This window comes from Carassius gibelio, chromosome B17, assembly GCF_023724105.1.
Source record: "Carassius gibelio isolate Cgi1373 ecotype wild population from Czech Republic chromosome B17, carGib1.2-hapl.c, whole genome shotgun sequence".
Lineage (NCBI taxonomy): Eukaryota > Metazoa > Chordata > Actinopteri > Cypriniformes > Cyprinidae > Carassius > Carassius gibelio.
The window spans coordinates 23,920,532-23,942,392 of NC_068412.1; the positions used below are offsets into that span (position 1 = coordinate 23,920,532).

The window sequence follows — 21,861 nt, forward strand, 5'->3', positions numbered from 1 at the left end:
TTTACAGACTTTAAGAGATTTTCTGTGAGATACTTTCCTTCTGAGATTTTATGAGTAAATTTATGCGTAGATTTAATAATATAGCTGTAATCTAACTGAACCAAATTTTTTGAATAATTAGAATTATTGTTTAAAATCATTTAGAATCATTACAAGAACAATTGCACAAAGAAGCCGAACTCTGTGAAGAGAGCTCTCAAAAGTACAAAAACGGCTCTCTTCACCTAAAGTAACCACAATAAAGATCAGATGTGGGACATCAGCCATACTATCAAGAGGCCATATGGTTTCAATCACTGCTGCTTACCATTGTATGACACTGAGATTTCATAATCAACCCTAGTATTCACACACGTGGTCCTCTTGGTTTTTAAGCACAGATGGCTGTGATTCTGTCATCAGTGCACTGGAGGGAGGGTTTCAAGTGAGGAGAGAGAGAGAGAGAGAGAGAGAGAGAGAGAGAGAGAGAGTTTGTAGGGGACGTTGGAGTGCGTCAGAACGCACTGGCTCCCCTCGCTCCAAACTCACTGCATCTCCTTTCCAAGAAAACTCCTCCAGATTTCAGGAAGCCTCTTGATTGCTTTGTTTGGATGTACCGACAAATATTACAAACCATTCAAAAGAAATATAGAGGGATTTTAGATTGCTATATCAGCGCAAAAGGAGGGAAAGCGCCGTTACGCGTCGATTTGAGAAAATTTATCCGACACTTTTGGAAGTAGAGCTCAGGACGCGCGTAATGGATCGATAGTGCGAACTTCTGGGAGTGTAAAGAAGCTCCATCTAGACACCGCGAACGCGCAATTCTTGGTGGAATAAAGGCTCGTTACAGAGAATTCATCAGTTATATCGTGTTAGACACCGTTTCAGAACGACGTGCGCTGTGATGGATGGAGCAGTCCTCTTGATATCGATGCTGGTGTTGGTTTTCTCTGGAGATGTATGGAGCGCGTCGTATCCTCAGCGGTATAACCTGTACGCAGGGACCCAGACTCAAACTCAGCCTTTAAACGGGGCGAGAGCAGCGAGCAGACACAGGTAATGACACTTTCACTTCATCCAATCAGTCTGCACCCTAAAATTATTAATATGACAACAGAAAGAAATAGTGAGAAGTCTGTATTGGGAAATAAGTAAGATGAGCAATGTCGCTATAAAGTACCACATTATTAGTTTATGATACCCTTACATTGAGTCCACTTTGATAGATTGATAGATAGATTAACATATTGACTGATGAATACAATTGATAAAAAGATGCATGTGTGTGTGTGTGTGTGTACATATATATTAATAATGATCATTTTTATTACCGTGATGTAAAAAAAGTTTAACCCCCACCCCCAACCCACTCCACCTCCCAAAAAAAGTATAAATAAATAAAGCTATTACCTTGGACTAGCTAGATACTGTAAAATCCAGTTTATTTAAATTAGATGAATTTTTCGGATAAATCAAACTTTGTTCTCTATCTGCATTACACAGAGGGAGTAACAGCTGACAGAAAGACAAATAGACAGACAAAATACTTTACAAGTCCCGTCAGGGAAGTTACAGATGTTATGCATTTTTCTGTTATCCATTTATTGACGGAAACATAACCTGGGGAGTGTGTGTGTGGGGTGGGGGGGGGGGGGGGGCTTTAAAAAGCAAATGTGCTTTTAAATGTGTGGCACAGATGACTACATGAAAGCAAAAGCCTCCCTTTATCCGACAGTGAAATGACAGGAGGTGCATTGCTGTCCATCCAAACAGCTAATTATTGCTTACTGAATGCAAGGTTGTAATTTTGTGGGACCCCTGGGATTTCCAAAGCCTTTCAGAACATGGTTATACGTGTCACCGCCTTGGTAGTAATTACACTAAAACCACCTTCCTTTACCTCTTTATCTGTCAATCTGTTGTTTCTTCAGTTCAGTGCTCTCTCTCACACACAGCCACACACAACCTCTCTGACATTGTTGTTTTGACTGTGATTGTTGAGGTGTGAACGGGAGCGGTTGTCCCAGCTCTGACGTGCAGACCGGGGCTTCCCCCTTCTTCTGACTCAATGATCTCGTAAGGGTGGACAGACACGCAGGCCAGACGCTAATGGTCAGAGTTTGCAGTCATGAATTACGTCCTGAAATCCATTTAAACAATCAGTAAATAAAGATTAGTAATAGAAATTAATATACAACCAATTGAGTCCATATAAATACGTTTGGACATATGAATAGCTCTCAAATATATTCTGTCAAGAGTCGTGAGGAAGTGAAGGGTGATGTCTATGATGTGAGAACCCTAAGTGCCAGCGTCATGAAGTATTTAGTGAAGTATGTACTGCCTGCTTGAGAAATCTGAGTCGAGTTACTGGGGATTAGCAGCCTGTTTGAACTTTGAGTTGCAACAGATGTAAAAAGTATTCTGCGTCTTGTGTATTTATTTTATGGAAAGTGAAAGAGCGGGAGGGAGGGTGAAGAAGTGTGCGATTGAAATCAAGGGAAGAAGTTGTTCTTTTTCTTTTAATGCGGAGAACTCATCTTCAGTCTTGTGACTTTTTCTCCTCTGGGCTTCTAAATGAACGGACTGATAGATTTTCACTCGTGTTGCTTGCATCGAATGTGCATTTCCAGGGAAAACCGCAACCCTAATCAAATCTATTAAGGAATGTATGCCTCAAATTTAGCAGAATTTTTATGCTAAAAGATTCTGAAAGATGAACTTTGCGAGAACTGGATCTGCAGCTGCCAAATATGCGAGCACCTAAATCATCTCTTTCCTCTAAATTGTAGGCATTTGGTAAGGAACGCTGCCAGGTTTTTGCGTGTTGGAATACATCTCCTTATGATCCTATATGATTTCTTTGCGGTGTGTTTATCTACAAAATCTAACACTTTAAGAGGAAACAGCATCTATGAAATTCTAGTCATTGCCATAAGAAAATGAAACGGAAATGCCGGCTACTATTTGGAAAATATGGTGTCAGTATAAATTAATGCATCAAATTTGGATTAGCTCAACTGGATAAGACCAGTTTTGGTCTGGATCTGAGCCTTGAGGGGTCTAGTTTTGGTCTGGTTCTTAGAGGGTGTGGTCTTGACTCCAACTAAGGTTTTTAGGTAAGATTGTAGTTATTTTTTTATCAATCACTGATTCATTCTGACGGCACCCATTCACTGCAGAGGATCCATTGGTGAGAAAGTGATGCAATGCTAAATTTCTCCAAATCTGTTCTGAAGAAGAAACAAATTCATCTAGAGAACATCTTGGATGGAAAAGGGGTGACCTTTTTTTAAACTATTATTGAATAAACCATCTTTTTAAGATGTATATATAATTTGTGTAATAAATACTGTCCGTGTCTTATAACCATAGGGAGATATATTGAAATGGTTTGGGTTGTTCTGTGGTGTCACAGCATTATAGAAATGAACTCTGCTGATTTGCACATGCAGCCATAAAATTGAGCCCTTTTCTGCCAAACCAGAAGTCAAAAGTCCACGCCTGAATGTTGTGTCCGCTGCTATTCAGGAAATCATGCTGGACAAGCTTTGATGAATGCCCTGAAGACTGGACGCCTACGTTCATGTTTGCCATCTTTCATATATTTCTTAAAAACATTTATGCTGACAGACAAACAGACAGTGCTGGCATGCAGCTCTCCAGAGGGTGACTATTAATCTGAATGGTGCCAGAATAATAAAAAAAAATGGCATAGTCTTGGATTGGCTCCATTATATGTGACTTATTAGAAATAATTTCCCTCTAATGAGGGTAAGGTCCAGTGTATTCCAGTAATTCCTCAATATCTGGGCAGTAAGCAATCTGTGCCCACAGAACTTGGCAGAAAACTCCTCAGATTTCCTCAAAATTAGACTAGCCATCATTCATAAATTTCTACATCGACTGTATGTTCATTCACAGTATCAAACTTTTAATACTGCATTTATGAATCTCACAGTTGAATCTCACAATCAGAAGGAAAAGAAAAGAGGAAAATGGCATAAAGAAAAAAATAATCTATTATAGTTTATATTTATATATTATTTATATATATTTCTTTATGACATTTTCCTCTTTTCTTTTCCTTCTGATTGTGAGATTCAACTGTAAAAATGCAAAAATATGATATAATATAATATTATATATATATATATATATATATATATATATATATATATATATATATATATATATATATATATATATATATATATTATATTATATTATATTATATTATATTATTATATTATATTTTTGCATTTATTGAGAAAGGAAGTAACTATAATGAAAATAGTATTTACTGTAGGCCTAATAGATAAAGGTAAAATTAAGTCTGTTATAGTTATTTATTTTATCTTTGCATTGTATTGGATTAACTAGAATTAGAATTCAAATTAGAATATTTATTTAACTATAAATATAATAATTCAAAATAAGTAATAATAAGTCTATTGTAGTTTTATTTTATTTTATTGTAATGAAAATGTCATAATGAAAAAAGAAATCAATAGGGAAGAAAAGGAAAATGGCAAAAAAAAGAAAAAAAAGTCTATTTTAGTTTTAGACTATTTATTTCATTTTATTTTCTAAACATGTTTTGTTTTTATGCAAAATGTAATTTCTTAACCAGGACATTTTTCATGAGATTCACAAAAAAAAAAAAAAAAAAAAAAAAAAACCCTGCACACTCACTCATAGAAGTTGCAAGAAGCCAGCCAATTAGCTTGAGATTAGTACTGCTGATATTTGACCATGCAATCTGCATCAGACAGTTTGTGGGCGTCTCATCTAATGATGATACTGTGGTGAGGTTTACCATTGTCAGTTTATTTCCCAGGCAGAACACCTCTGTAGAGGGACAGCTCTGCTAGTATCACCATACCCAAAGGCCTGATAAGATACTGACAGAAGAGCTCTCTTAACTGCTTAATGGAAAAGTGTTTTTCGTTTGATCTATTTTTGCTAAATAATAGACTTAAAGGTGCTGTAGGGAACTTCTGTAAAAAATATTTTTTACATATTTATTAAACCTGTCATTATGTCCTGACAGTAGAATATGAGACAGATAATCTGTGAAAAAAATCAAGCTCCTCTGGCTCCTCCCAGTGGTCCTATTGCCATTTGTAGAAACTCTATTGCTCCCGGTAAGAAACAACCAATCAGAGCTGCGGTCCGTAACTTTGTTTGTGTTCAAAATGTAGAAAAATGAACATAATAAGCGAGTACACCATGAATCCATTTTCCAAACCGTGTTTTTAGCCTGTCCTGAATCACTAGGGTGCACCTATAATAGGTGTTTATATTGGGACTATTTTAGATTGCTTCGGGGGTACCGCGGCGGAGTAACCCAGTACCTTTGTGATTCTTCATAGACATAAACAGAGAAAAGTAGCTCCGGCTACAATGTTCTTCCGCAAGACGCAAGCAGTTCTGTTTATTAACCGCTAGAGCGTCAAAAGTTCCCTACTGCAGCTTTAAGGGGGCTGTAAATGAAAGATTGTTTATTAGTCTTTTTATGAGTTTAAATTAACATTTGGGCTTAATTTGTAAGATCTAATCTTTGTCACCCATCTACTTTTCTGTAACGTAACTGCATTTGAATGGGTTAATTGTTCTTAGTCAAAATTCAAACCCATTCAATACCTCTTTGTTGTCTGTAGATCTCATTCATGGATCCATTTGTCCCTTTTTATTCTGTCATGTCTTATTTGATGCAGTTTCGTCCTTAGTATTTAGTAGTTGTTTCTTTTTGCCTCTTGTCCTGGTATGTCAAGAGGGTTTAAGCGAAGCCCTCTGTGAATGGAAAGTTCCTGACCCTTGACCTGGGCTTTTTAAGATGTGGCAGTGGTTGTGAGGCCAAGAGCTGCCTGTGGCGCTGCCTGTCAGTCTCGGACTCATCCAGACCACCCCACACCACCACACGCAGACAGGAAGCCCTCCCTCAAACAGCGGCCTCCTCACCCTAGAGGAACTTCCTGTAGTGGATAATCAGAACTCTGGCCTCGTTCAGAAAAAAAAAAGAAAAAACACCTCTGATATGCAAAGTGCTTCCTGTGAACAAGTTTGTGTTTGACAAGGGAAGCAGTTAGTGAATGTTAATGGATGTTTAGACATGCCAAAAAGTCTGTTATGAATGATTGCTTCTGGACGACAAGCTTGAATGGGATCGTAGCATATCCTTTGAGTGGTTAGATTTAAAGCAACGATTCCAGTTCAGTTCTCTTTTAAAATTTCTTTTGACTACTATGTCCCAGCTAACAAAAATATGTTATAAGAATGTGTTGTGAATGTTCCCGTAAAGTTATGGAAACATTACTTCTAAATATGATCTGAACAGCCAAAATGTTATTGGTTATCCCAACATTGCAGCACACATTAAGGGAATGTACCATTTTATCATTTTGCAAACATTATGGGAATGTAAAAAAAATAGTAGTTATGTTTAATAAGGACTGTATTTAGACTAATTAAAAACTCAAGAAGTGATTTTCTGCAGTGTAGGTGTTTGTATATATATATATATATATATATATATATATATATATATATATATATATATATATATATATATAATTAACCAAAACGGGTCATTAATTTCACTGAGTACTGTATAAAATTTAATTTTATCCGATATCATGTACTTTCTGAGAAAGCTTACAGATTATTGTTTTTATCCCCATATCCTCAGTGGAATTCATTCATATGTGAAAATCTGACTGCACAGTCAATTCTGACAAGGAATAATGAGTTCAAAAACTGCTGTATGAAAACTTTGACTACAGATATAGCTTAAATGTGATTGAAGTTAGCTTAGCTAACCCTAAAAAATAAGAGCATATCTAAAATGTTTCAGAGCCCAGAGGACAGACTAAATCCAAACATGGATGTCTACAGTAAAAGTCTTTAGACGAGGCTTCTCTCCTGGCTTGTGGAAGCCACATCTGTGGTGCGTCTGCTCATAAGCATCATTCCTTCTCCTTTTGCTTTAGTGGAGTTCCAAGCTGAGACGCCTCAGATGTGCAGCTGCGGTCAAACCCCTGCAGAAACCGCTTTCCTGTAACGGGAGCGAGTTACAGTATAACCATAGGGAAATATTTTTCCCACGAGCTTGCCCCTCCAGCATCAAATATGTGGCTTGTTTGTTAAAAGAGTGACCTGACATTTGCTGGTGCATTACTTATAAGGGTAATCACAACAGTGTGGCTTATCTGGAAATCTGTATGAGAAATAAAATTGGATGTGAACACCAAGAATATCTAAATATTGCCCTGAGCAGATAAGAGTGGGGTTAAGAGGACATCTGTTAGTGGTGTTGTTGGATGTTGTGAAGGCTGAAGTTTCGTTGCTTATTCTGGCACAGTGTGTGACTTTTCCTACCTCTGCTTTATTTAAGGAGGTCATGAAAAAAGCATTTAGCTCCAGATATTTAATACATTCTGGAAGATTTGAGTTGCAAAGGGAACTTGTAGACATCAGTCTTCTTTATGCACTCCTGATCAAATAAAAGTTGATTTTTCCTTTCCCTCCTATTACACATGATTATGGCTATTATAGCTGTTTCTTAAAGCTGAATGTTTTTTTGTCTTTAACTTCTCATGATTTATTTTATCGCAGCTTAATATGCAGAGACAGCTAAGTAATTTCAAGGTGCATTTCCCCAAAAAGTGGCTTTGTGATTTGAGCTACAAGCCTCATCAGTGTTTTGCTCTATTTGTGAAGATAACTTCTTATCTCAATACATGGCTTTTATTAGATTTTTCTTTATTATTTTGATGTGAATACTATTGCTCTAAAGTCTGGGATCAGTAAGATTTTTATTTTTAATTTTGAAAGAAATTAATACTTTTATTCAGAAATGACATCAAAAGTGACAGTTATAATGTTACAATATATATATATTACAATTTTCACTAAAATATTAATCAACCATTTCCAACATAATATTATAATAAATATTTAAAATGTTTAATTTAAATTTTTGTTTCAATTTTATAATATAATGTATAATATAAAAATATAAATAAACATAAAAAATATTAAATTACAAAGCATTATATGAAATATTTTAAAATATTACAGTTTTGTATAAAGCTGTATAAATGCAGTCTTGATGAGCACAAAACAGTAAAAAAAAATTATATATATTGCTTCAACACTGCTAAATAATAAAGATTTAATAATAATGTTACTACTACTACTACTACTACTAATAAAACATTATTACTATTAAGCTTTCAATGAAAATTATTCAGTTCAAGGCTCTACCTTGAGTATAACTCAGATGTGATTAGAGTATGTTTTTTCAAGTGAATATTATGAATTTTTGCACTTTCAAGAAAGTATAAAAGACATTATTAGTTTTTAATGTTGCAAAAGCAGAGAGTTGAGATGTTGCATAACAGAGTGTTTGCTAACAGATGAGTGAGTTTGTGTACAGGCAGCAGTGTAATCTTAAATTGCTGTGCTGGAAAGAAATGCCTCACCGTTTGCAAAAACAGCCGTAATGAGGGCTGTTTCCACATGATACGGCATGATTGCATTTTGGTGGTGTTTGTAAACGGAGCTGGAAACTGTTGGCAACAACAACACGGTACAATTCATGCAGTGCCTAACAATATCAGTATTGTGCCTGTGGGTCAGTTTTGATATTGTATCTCTGTATCAGTTTTAGTGTGGACACAGTTGGGGTGGAACTGGGAGTGGACATGCGTTCCGGCCCGGTGCCTTCTCGGACAGTCAGACAAGCATGTGTCCCCTCCTGGGGAGAGACAAATAAGCAAGGCTGTAAAAACAGGCTGCCCATGCAGCCACAGCTGCTCTGACCACTTCCTGTTGCAGAGGTCAAAGGTCACGTGTGCGTTGCACTGCCTGGGCAACATGCAGGGTCACTCAGAGGGGAAGATGTGCGGGTAGCGACAGGAAAGAAGAAAAAGCAAAGCGCATGATGATTGAGCCTTTGTGTTCAGCACTGAGTGCAGGAAATGAAAATTGCCAGGCTATTAAGTAAAACAAGAGGGAGTTTTATGTCATTGTGTGTTTTTACGGAGTTCAGTATCAAAAGAATTCCTTCACTGAGAATCATTATCTCTTTCACTCTTTCGTTTTCGGTCATCTCTTTCACTCTTTCTTTATTTGTGTAACTTGATAGTGTGTTTCATTATTCATTCAATCTCAAGTATGCAGAGGCACGATATTGATGGAGGAAAAATTACTTTGTATAATCTTCAAAACCACAATTATCATTTCTGTGCCTTCTTAAAGTAGTAGTTCACCTACAAATGGAAATTGTCATCATTTTCTCACCCTCATGTTGTTCCAAACTCTAATGACAATTCATAGTGTCTGTTGAGCCCCAAAAAGGACAAAAACAAAACAAAAGTAGTTTATATGGCTTGTGTGCTATATTAAGTCTTCTGAAGTCAAATGATAGCTTTGAGTGAAAAATAGACTGAAATATAAATTGTTTTTACAAAAAAATCTTCCCATCTGAATGCAAACATTACAGAGCTACAATGGAATGGAAGATTGTCAAAAAGTGACTGAGGCAGCATTTCTGCAAATTGTGTTGACATTGTTTCTTGTACGTTTTACGACACTTTCAAAGTGAGATGTCCAGTGAGTGGCACCAAAAGTGTGTTAAGTTTTTTTATCCAAAATGGGTGAAGAGCAATCTTGCAACTTTTTATTATGTTAGTTGTTGAAATTAAATGTCCAGGGAGTGCCAATAAAAGGTTAATGTTCGATCGAGTTTGAAAATAAAATACTGCCTACAATAAATCTAATAAATGGCTCTAAATAAATCTAATGAATCTAAAGTGTTAACAACAGTAGTATGGAGATGAAAAACACATTTGCTTATGCAAACTTTATTGTAGTCTTTGAGCTCTCTTTCATCATGACTTGTATTTCACAGATGCTCCACATCACAAGTGCAGTGCTGTCCCAGGTGCGCTAATGAGCAAGTTTACTATCTCAGAAAAGCCATACACCGTATGGAGCTGATTATGTGATGCAAACAACAAAATGTATTAGTTAACAAATCATGCACTCTGGTAAAAATAACCGCAATGATCATTAGTGTGAAAATTAATCAAATTTGTTAGTGTTTTACTGCCACTAGTGGTCATTTCAAATGGATACCGCAGTGAAATGTATGTATTGGTATGTTTTTGGAATTTAGCAAAAATGTTGGTACAGTAGAGGCATGTTTTTTTCCAATGAGCCTGGGTTGGAAAAACTGCTTCTGTGAGGTCTGATTCTTACACAAAACCTGTAAGTGTTGAAGAAGACATGAAATATAGCACTTAAGTTAGTTGAAAAAGTCCTATTTCAGACTGCTATATAGGCTAGTTGTTGTGATTTTTCCATGAAGCCAAAAGGTGGTTTGTTTGGAGAGATTCCAAGCATGTGAGGACAATCAGAAGCTGAAGTCATTTCTGAAAACATGAGGCAGCTAGTTTTGCATGATGTCACCTACTGCATCTCTCACATGGTCACACCATAAGAATAAGAACCGTCCATCCGCTGTTAGTAGCCTTTACATGTGGTAACCATTGACGTTTTGCTCTATGACTCTGTGTAAACATATCAGTGTTAATCATTAGACCGGGTGGGAGAAGAAACCTCTAAATGGGTGGGGGACATCATCTTGGCACTAGCTGCAGTATTACAGTTCACATAAGAACCCTTAAAACCCTGAATTGAGGAATATCTGAGGTGACATGAGTATATAAGAGTTTCCATGAAACAAGCCAAAACTGAAGGTGATCATATACAGCAGCACTCATACAGAGTTTGGAAAGTTATTGTACACTAGTTTGTAATACCATTTTAAAGTTTGGGGTCAGCGTTTTTTTGTTGTCGTTTTTTTTCTATTTCTATTTCAAATTAATGCTGTTCTTTTGAAGCTACTATTCATCAAAGAATCCTGAAACAAATGATAGCACGGTTTCCACAAAAATATTAGGCAGCACAACTGTCAAACAAATCAAAAGAAATGTTTCTCAAATCAGCATATTAGAATGATTTTTAAGGATCATGTGACACTGAAGACATCAGGAATAAATTACACGTTTAAATACATAAAGAATTTTTTTTATTGGTTTTCATATTTCACAATATTACTGTTTTACTGTATTTTTAATCAAATACATGAAAAGAAATTTGACCAGCCTAGATTGATATCAATTACATTTGTCAAAGACAGATTAACAGATTGAATATCATGATTTATGAACAAACTTCAACGACAAAAACATGAAGAAGATATCCATCCGTCTGCATTATGTAAGATCCATATGATTATTAACATATGGTGATACTATAGCTAGGTTTTTTTTATAGTTAAAATACATTTTAAATGAGTTAAATTAGTTTCTTCCACATTGAATGGCTCCCTAGCTATTTGACCATTTCTGCAGTCTGTTCTGCTCTATTGTTTGAGGTTTACTGGAGAAAGTCCAGGAAGTGATATCATAGAATTCTGGAGTCTGTTACATATGTGCATATTCATGTACTCAATTTCAGACAGGTTTATCAACACATGAGTGCCATAGGACATGGTTGAACGTGGCAAATGTGCAGTTGGACAAATTTGTCCATATAGTGATTCTCTTGGGAGGTTCAACGATTGCGAGTAGGAAGGCTGATATTATTTGATTGAATGTTTCTCCATAATGCTACATTCATCTGACATAATTTCTGTCTTGGGAGAAGCAATTCCTGGAGAATCAAACCCATGACATTGATGTTGCTAGCACCATGCCCTACTGTTTGAGCTACAGCATTCCTGCAATTCTCAAAAAACTTCTCAGAAAACAGTGTAAGATTACAGATTATTGGTGCTTAAGGGAGTCATTGTGCCATTCATGATCACGTGATGGAAATCTATTCATTTAAAACCTTACAATGTCCTTCTTTTTTTAATCTTTTTATGCAAACATCCCACAGTAACCAATTTGAATTGAAATTTTTATCATCATGTGCACAAATTCTAACAACTCATATATTTTTTTAAAAGATGCATTAAACTGCATAGTTAATTTATTTTGTCATGTTTTTAATCTTAGGCGATAATGCAGATGATTTTTTAAAGGGGTCATCGGATGCTACATGCACTTTTACAAGTAGTTTGAACTGAAATGTGTGTTGGCAGTGTGTGTACACAACAACCCTATAATGCTAAAAAGAGAGGCTTGGAAGAGAGGGGCGGGGTCAGCAGAGCTCATTAACATTTAAAGGAAAATGCTACAAAACGGCGTGCTCTGAAAAGGGCTGTTTTTGACAGGCTTAAAAATGGTTGTTTTACACTACCATTGAGAAATTTTAACCAAACTACATTACAGAGTTTTCATTAAGACCCTAAAAAATCATATCAACTTGTGGAAAATGGGCATGCGACGACCCCTTTCATTTAGTTTTCTAAAAAGAAATGATGTAATGGAAAACCATGAAAACATCCTCATCACATAGATTAATATTACTTTTTTTATATTAGAATCAGCTCTCATTGGTTCAAAGAGAGGCTACACACACCGGGATACGTGTAAAGCTTCCAAATGCACTTTTTTTGTCCGCTTTTCCTGTCTTCTCTCATATTTTCCATTCTTTTTGGAGCTGAAACATGTTGAGAGTCTCTGTAAAGTCAAGAGCAGCATGAGTGTTCGATAGAAGCGAGCCTGAAATGAAAATTCTGCATGACAAATCTGCTAAGAATGTGGATCATTCACGGCTGGCTGTAGCGGCCTGGAAATACTGTGGTCTGGTTCACTCCAATCAACAGTTGAAAAACAAATACTGGTGGGCTAGAGCAACTTTGCAAAATCTTTAAACCTAGAAAGCTGCTTGCATAAATAGCTAACATTACATGCGGTATTGTTATGTGGGCTACGTATTGAGTAATGGATTGCCCACCACTTAACACCATAAATGAGATACAGGTCATTGAAATCAAAACCTTGTTGGGTTACGATTATGAATGGAAGCAAATTTTACTGGACATACAGTGGAAGTTATTAGCTATAATAAAAGACAAAGGGAAATCATTTAGTGAGCATTTTAATGTATTACCTGTTGAATGGGAAATTGAAGAGATCATGCCATTTTATAAAAAATAGCCAATTGGCTTTTAGGATAAGCTACTTGATTTACGGGTGATACTTTAGGAGGAGGGACTTTCTCATTCTACAGATCATTTGATTGGATAAACATATGTAAGTTTGATATGTGTCATGAGTATTTATGATCAGTTTTTCCTACTAAAAGTAAATTTTGTCAATGTTTAGTAGCACACTAGCATATAGATGAACTCAAAACAAATACAGTATGGACTAAAAGCTACAAACCTCTCCTTTAGTTATTTGAAAGGTGATTCTGATTTGTACTTGTTGGACAAAACACTGCATTTTCTTTTGTAATCCATTATAAACATCCTTTCGTTTAGCCAGCATGGATTATATAATGATGTCATGACTCTGATCTAGCACCATCTGTGTTTAATATTGAAGACCAAAACATGAAATTGTGCTGGCAAGATGTGCAAGCATCTCGAGCAGCTGTGGAGGCAGGAAATCCACCGTAGGTTACTGATGAACCATGTGCAATCAAAGCAGGAGTCAGGTGGTAGTGGTCAAGAGCGTACACATGGAAGATGTCATGGGAGAATTAAGTGGTTTTTCCATGACAAGCCATTTGTTGGCTAGCTTCCTTCTGTTACATAATGCATTTGCAAAAGGAATGGGTCATCTGTTGGTTACTTCTTGGCTGTGACCTTTTAGAGGCAACTGTCAAAAACAAAAAGTAGGATAATATGCATATAAAACCAATTTGTAATGCTCTGAAGAATGTAAAAAATTTCTGTAAATTTACAGCATATTAACAGCGTAAATATACAGTACTGAACTGTTTTCTAAAATTACGGTGTCTTACCGTAAATGCACACGTGATCGGTGGGAGAGGGGGAACCAAAGGCTAGCTGAGGCATGGAGGAGCATGGTTTCAGTCAAAGTTTTATGGATTTCATCTCAAGTTGAGGCTCATTTACAGGTAAGCAGATCAAAGTCTGAATACATTTTTATCTTAAACTGTAGCGTTTTTTTTTTAATGTGGGCACAATATTTTAATTTACCTTTGACAAATCTTGCCAAGACGGTGAACTAGCATGTAAGCAATTTTTACAAATTTCTCCTGAAAGTTAAGTGTGTATGTGTGTGTTTGTGAAGGATTTGCATCGTTTTTTTTTTCTTTCCTGGTGTAAACTCCTGTACATGTTAAACTTGTAAATAGTTAAATATAAAATACTTGCGTTCGCTGATTATTTCATTGGATATGAATTGAACATATTGGGCAACGGTAGAAGATGAGCACGTGATCGGTGGGGGAGGGGAGCAACGGTTAGCGTCTGATACCAGAGAAAAGCATCATCAGTCTCAGTGAATAAAACGTATATTATCTCAAATATAATCTCGATTACAGATTGCAGATAACGAGGATATGAAGTAAGTGCGTTTTCCTGATTTTCTGAAACACTTACTTACACAATTATATTTACATTTTGCATTGGCGCCAACCCAGTGTAGTTTAAAATGGAGGATTTGTTTTATTTGCATTAATGTTGCTAAGTTAGGTGCGTATAAAGTTGGTAACTTATATACTATCCTTATATATTGGGAAATCGAAAATAGGCCTGTAAACTTAATTTTACTTAGGAAGCATAAACTCATCGCCTTTTGCATGAGCACTTGACTGGATAGATGGAAAGAGTAACGTTAGCGTTAACGTTATGGTGAGAAACGTTTGTTTTTTTCGGAGTGACACATTAGTTTTTCAATATAAGTCGTATCTAAAACTAGTGAATGTAATCTAAATATATTCTAACTTATTGTTAATAAAGTGGGCTTTGTATGTGAACACATTTAAAATTTAATTTTGCACTGGATTTATTGGCACAAATCTCTTTATCACAGAGGAAACGAGAGTGTGTGTGTGTGTGTGTGAGAGAGAGAGAGAGAGAGTGTGTGTGTGTGAGAGAGAGAGAGTGTGTGTGTGTGTGTGTGAGAGAGAGAGAGAGAGAGGAAGAGGAGAGAGCAGTAGACAGAATATTTTTAAGTGTTTTTAATGAAAAGTTGAAGGATGTCCTAGGTTGAGAACATAGATATGGTACACCTGCTTGTCAAGATTCTAACGTTAATGTCCCACTTCCAGGAACATGAAGATGGACTGGTTTCACATGCAGATGTAAGTATTTAATTTTCTTCTTTCCACTTCACCACATTATATTATGTAATATTATTATTTGTGTATTGTGTGTTCTCTACAGGTTGCAGCATCTGCATCTGAGGTTGAGAAGACACTCAATCTACCTGCCAATCCTCATCTGATTTTGCTGGGTTAGTGTGTCATTACACATGATGAAGAAGAAACATTTACTGATGGTTGAGATATAAAATTGTTAACATTGCTGTTGTGCACAATTATTAAAATTGCTTCTTTTTTTTTTTTGTGAGTGTCCAGTCAACATTTTTGACTGCAGTTGCAACAGTGTTTGCTGTGTACTACAATTTCAACCTGCAGTATCAAGAGGAAGCTTGTTGCACATTAGAGTTTTTTCAAAGGTAAGTGTTTTCCTTTTTGCATATGTTTTTATCACTCTCTTAGAATCTGTGGTAACACTTTATAATAAGTATACAGTAGTAAAGTAATAAATTATTTGCAAACTAGTTACCTCAACCTTTCTCCTGTGTTCTACTTGTGTTCTTCCATTTCAGTTTTTTCAGTTCATCATCTGAAACACTCTCAAATGTGGTTTTATTCGCATGCCAGACACAGGAGAAAGGCATGTAGATCCACATTAAATGCAAACGAGTCAGAATATATATATATATATATATATATATATATATATATATATATATATATATAGATCGTTTGCAAATGATTTATAAGTGCTTTATTACTTTATACTTATTATAAAGTTTTACAAAATTAATCTAAATTCTAAACCAAATTAATTAATCAGAATTTTGAAAAATTTCTTATACACTTCGGTAATGTGTAATGCAACTTTCCTTAGATGATTCTATGGAATAAACCCAGAAAGAGGCTCAAAGACCTGCTGAGGCAAGGTAGTCTCCAAGAAGACGGGGAAGGTGGTGAATAAGAAGTCCACTACAGTCAATCCAATGGTTGCCACTCTACAAAAAAATCGAATGGACTTCAAATGGGACTTCATCTAGGCAAGTGAAGTTACACATACATTTTCATTAAATACAGTTCTTAATACAACTTATTTCACAGTTTACACACATAGAATATTTCTCACATTTAAACTTGTTTAACAAAAAAAAAAAAAAAACAACATTTAAAAGTAGTCAGTTGAAAAAGACTGATGTGACTCATTTTGGTTACTAACGTTGCGTCCCTGTAGTTTGCATTGCATAAAATAAACTAATTTACAGCAAAGAAACGGTTTTATAAATAAAATATCCACCACCCTATATTTGACCCAAAAAAAAAGTCGTCAGTGGCACTGAGAACTACCCTGAAGAGGATACAGTCCGCACTCATTACAACCCCTATGTTGTTGCGACTGTTCAGTCCCAGGTTACACAAAAACTATCCAAACACACAAAAAAATTTTGAGGTTGAAATAATATAATGATTTTTATTAAAACCATGATTTATTTAATTTTATTTATTTTTATTTTTTTTGAGTACATGCACACTATTAATCAGTTTAGTTGGTCCACTAATGTTGCTCAAATGCACCGTTACCTCTCTGTCCTCTAACCGGTCACCCCACTTTATTCCGGGACCTAGCAATTTACAAATTAAGTACTGGTCATACTAATAGTGTGGAAACAATGAGAAAAAAAAGAGAAAAGAAGCATTTTCCATTTCTATGAATTATAAAAAATTGTATGCAAGCGCTCAACTCTGAAAGAAATTAAATAAGATTTACTTTGCGAAAAGTAAAGAATTTGCACAAATATATTTTAAGTAAATTTGACTACTCTAATATAAAGTGCAACTCACCTGTCATTCTCAGGTAAATCTACTTAATATTTAACTTAACACTCATGAAGAAATTAAGTAAATATGTTTTATAATTTTTTTTGTTTTGTTTTAACTTTTTCAAATTACATCTTAATGGTTAAAATACATTTTAGAAATCAAATAGCATGTCCAATTAACTGAAATCCTGAAACTGATTCAGTTAAACAATTTATCAGTAATTTTTTTTTAGGAAATACGTTTTATTCTCAAATTCCAATTTTTATTCCTGTTACAATTAAAACATGGAATAACAATTGTGTATTTATTCCTTAAACATCATTTTTAATGATTATTATTATTTGTATTATTATATTACTTTGAAAATGACATATTCTACTGTACAAAAGTGATATATTTCCGTCACAATCACATCACTGTCACACACCTGGACTCATTTAATGTGTTTTTGCCCGTGACCCAGTTTCTGTCTTTCCGTGTTTGATTAGTTCCCAGGTGTGTCCATTATCTTCCTCATGTGTTCCATGTCCCTGTTAATTTAATGATTCCATCCACCTGTGTTTCCCCAATTATCTGTTGTTCATAAGCCGTGTCCCTGCAGTTCTGTTTTGTCGGGTCTCCTCACTTGTGCTCACTTGTCCTCACTTGTGACCATTTGCTACTTACGTGTGTCTACCTCTGTGCTCCATGTTGGATATCCCCTGTGTTGGATATATTAAAAGCCTTATTCCGTTTATCCTCGACTCCGTATTCCTTCAGGCAGCGTAAAACCGTGACAGAAGACCCGACCTCAAAAGAGAAAATAGAAAACTGCGTGTTCTTCCCTCCGTTTTGCTTTTGTTTTTTCACAGTCTTTTCTTTTCTTAGTGTCTATGGATCCCCTCTATCGTCCCGAATTCCTCATCCTTCTGCTGAAGCAGGAAGGACGTTCTCTCGAGGACCATACCAGACAGTTTTTCCTATTAGCTAATGCCACCAGCTACCCGGACGGCGCGCTCTGCACCTTCTACAACACCAGCCTGAACTCCAAATGCAGAGCGTTGTCGTCCGAAGATGGTCCTCGAGAGGATTTCGCCGCATTTGTGGAGTGGACTCTGGCGAGAAATGGGTCATCTCTCACCATCTGCCCCATAGAGGACCTCGCCAGCCCCACTCCCGACCCAGAGACCAGCCAGCCACCATCACGCCGCACGGAGCCAGAGCCCACCGCAGCCGCAGAGCCCGAGCCATCCACTGACAGGGAGCCGGAACTCGAGAGCGCGACTGACCAGGTGTGTGAGCCGGCAACACCGTGCATCGTGGGAGTCCTCGTGGAGATCGAGGGCGTGGAGGAAAGCCCTGCCCACACTCCTGCGACTGAGGGTGAGCTGTATACAGTCTCTGAAGGTCATAAGGAGCAAGCTCTGGATCTGATGGACTGGTCTATGGAGGTAATCCCTAATTTTCCTGTTTCCCCGCTGGTTCCGTCCAGCCCTGATTCCCCTGTATACCCTCTCAGTCTCCCACTCCTACCTCCTCCAGTCATTTCCTCTGCTCCATTTCCGCTGGTTCCGCCCAGCCCTGAGTTTTCTGTTTCTCCGCTGGTTACGCCCAGCCCTGAGTTTTCTGTTTCTCCGCTGGTTACGCCCAGCCCTGAGTTTTCTGTTTCTCCGCTGGTTCCGCCCAGCCCTGAGTTTCCTGTGTCTCCGCTGGTTCCGCCCAGCCCTGAGTTTCCTGTGTCTCCGCTGGTTCCGCCCAGCTCTGAATCTTCTGTGTCTCCGCTGGTTCCGCCCAGCTCTGAATCTTCTGTGTCTCCGCTGGTTCCGCCCAGCTCTGAATCTTCTGTGTCTCCGCTGGTTCCGCCCAGCTCTGAATCTTCTGTTTCTCCGCTGGTTCCGCCCAGCCCTGAGTTTTCTGTTTCTCCGCTGGTTCCGCCCAGCTCTGAATCTTCTGTGTCTCCGCTGGTTCCGCCCAGCTCTGAATTTCCTGTATCTCCGCTGGTTCCGCCCAGCTCTGAATCTTCTGTGTCTCCGCTGGTTCCACCCAGCTCTGAATCTTCTGTGTCTCCGCTGGTTCCGCCCAGCTCTGAATCTTCTGTGTCTCCGCTGGTTCCGCCCAGCTCTGAATTTTCTGTGTCTCCGCTGGTTCCGCCCAGCCATGATTTTTCTGTTTCACCGCTGGTTCCGCCCAGCCCTGAATCTTCTGTGTCTCCTGTATTCCCTCCCAGCCTCCCTCTCCCGCCTCCTCCCAAACCTGCTGGTCCCTCTACTCCTCTTTCGCTGGTTCCGTCCAGTCCTGATCCTCCTGTCCTTCCTCCCATCCTTCTCCTCTCTCCTCCTCCTAGACCAGCCAGTTCCTCGTCATCCCTGCTGGTGCCAGTCAGTCCCGCAGCTCACCCTCAGTCCGCGCCATCGGGGCGCGGTGGTTCGCCGCTGGACTGCCAGTCTCCAGCTCCGCCTTGGCGTGTTAAGGCCCTGTCTCCGCCTCCAGCCTCCGAGCCCTGGACTCCTCCTCGGTCCTTCGACCCAGCGGCTCCGCCTTGGCTCTTAGCTGCCTCGTCTCCACCGTGGCCTGTCATCCCACCTGCTCCACCGGGCTCCCTCGTCCCTCCGGCTCCACCTTGGTCAGTCGTCGACCATCCGCCGCCTCGGGACTCCACTCCTCTGGTTCCACCTCGTCACTCCATCCCTCCGGCTCTGTCAGGCTCCTCCTTCCCTCCAGTTCCACCTCCATCCTCGGTCACTCCGGCTCCACAGCGGTCTGCCAGGACCCCGCCTCTGCCTTGGTCGCCTGAGCCTTCAGCTCCACCTAGGCCCTCCGGATCCTCGACGTCACCCTGGCTCTGCGGCTGTGCTGCTCCATCTTGGGCTCCTCACCCACCGGTGCAGTCTCCGCCTGTCGGCCCCCTGGTGTCGTCGACCCTTCCTTCACCATGGCTCCTCCCGCCGTCGACCCCACCTTGGATCTCCGTCCTGGCTGGTCTCTGGTGGACCATCTGGCTCCTCCTGCTCCTGTCTCCTCCCTGGCTCCTTCCTCCGTCGTCTCCTCCCTGGCTCCTCCTTCTGTGGTCCCTGTCTGCTGGCCCCCTCCTGGAAGTCCGTCCTCCACCGGAACCTCCTCCCAAGTTCCCACCTACGCCTCCCCCTGTTGTTTCTACGGTGCGAGGACGCACCTACCGGGAGGGGGGAGTACTGTCACACACCTGGACTCATTTAATGTGTTTTTGCCCGTGACCCAGTTTCTGTCTTTCCGTGTTTGATTAGTTCCCAGGTGTGTCCATTATCTTCCTCATGTGTTCCATGTCCCTGTTAATTTAATGATTCCATCCACCTGTGTTTCCCCAATTATCTGTTGTTCATAAGCCGTGTCCCTGCAGTTCTGTTTTGTCGGGTCTCCTCACTTGTGCTCACTTGTCCTCACTTGTGACCATTTGCTACTTACGTGTGTCTACCTCTGTGCTCCATGTTGGATATCCCCTGTGTTGGATATATTAAAAGCCTTATTCCGTTTATCCTCGACTCCGTATTCCTTCAGGCAGCGTAAAACCGTGACAATCACATTAGACCGAACCTTTATTTTGAAGGATTGATTTGAAGACGCTTGATTTTTTTTTTTTTTTTGTATGTATGTGGGATAGAGCTGCAACTATTGATCATCTTTTCTGTAAACTAATGTGACGTGTGGGCGGAGCTAAAGAATCACAAGCGCCAGTAGGCTTTTGCATTGAGAGCGTTTGGAAGTTGTGACATTAGTGTGAGGAAAAAAAACCATCATCCAAAACAAACCATGGCTAACAGTCAGATTCAGCCATTTATTTATGATCCAGAATCAGATCCCGAGGCTGAAACTGAACGAGAGCAGCAGCAGCAACGACTCGCTCCGAGCGGGGCTCGAACCTGGGTCTCCGATGGGAGGCGGATGCACTAACAAGGAGGCAGAGATATTTTAAGCAGTTTTACTCACCGCCTGCGGTTCCAACACACGATCGTGACCCTTTTTCGTTGGGATTGCATCATCCTTAAGAAATAAACGATACGCAAATCCGGCGTCAAACTGGGCCTTGTTTGTAAAACAAGCATCTTCGAAATGCAGGGAACAAACACAAACACTTGCACAACTCCGTTGATGCTCTGTAAAAATAAACTCCATCCACTGGTCCCTTAATGCTGTTTTTTCTTTGGTAATCTGTGCAGGGTTGTCTTGCCCTGGCAACCAAAAACACACTACTTTTGTGACATTTGGCGACGCTCTCGCTCTGATCAGTGAAGTCCGTTGTGCTCTCAGTGCTCTGCTATACGGGAGCGCGCGCTCTTCCGGCAGAAGTGCCTCAGGACCCATATAAGGAAATTCCGCTCCATCTAACGTCACACAGAGCCATACTTGGGAAAAACTTTCCGAAACTTGTGACAAACCGGAAGGAGTATTTTTGGAGAAAAAAAACCTCCTTCAAACGTACAACTTAATTTTTGAAACTTTGTCCATGTTTAGCACGGGAGTCCAACTCTTTAACAGTGTAAAAAACTCAGTACGCATGAAATAGCATTTCACCCCCCCTTTAATCTAGTGTTCCTTTTTTTGATTAGCTAATTAATCCTTTGGATAACTTTACAAAAATTATAAGTACAACTTCTAACATAATATTGCAACTTTTATTAATTAATACACTAATCCACATCACAATTTCAGTTAGTGTACAACACTATTTTATTGTATTCATCACAAATGTGACAAATTCTGTGACAATCCACATTATTTGCCTAATTCCGTTTTCATGATTGGATTCCGTGATTGCCTCCCATGTTTTTCACATCGTGGAAATCGTAGGGTCCTAAGTTTCTGAAATGTTTTATATTATTATGCAGTATACATGTTTTTTGTTACGTTCTA

The 21,861-nt window shown here is 38.7% G+C and overlaps 1 protein-coding gene across 1 annotated transcript in view; it reads left to right on the plus strand.

Moving 5' to 3' along the window:
* The first annotated feature begins 376 nt into the window (after window positions 1-376).
* Window positions 377-21,861, plus strand: part of LOC127976074 (EMILIN-1) — a 33,665-nt gene continuing 12,180 nt past the window's right edge. The window contains exon 1 of the mRNA XM_052580178.1: window positions 377-1,038. Coding sequence (XP_052436138.1) covers window positions 887-1,038 — 152 coding nt within the window. The 5' untranslated portion in view covers window positions 377-886. The remainder of the gene's footprint in view (window positions 1,039-21,861) is intronic.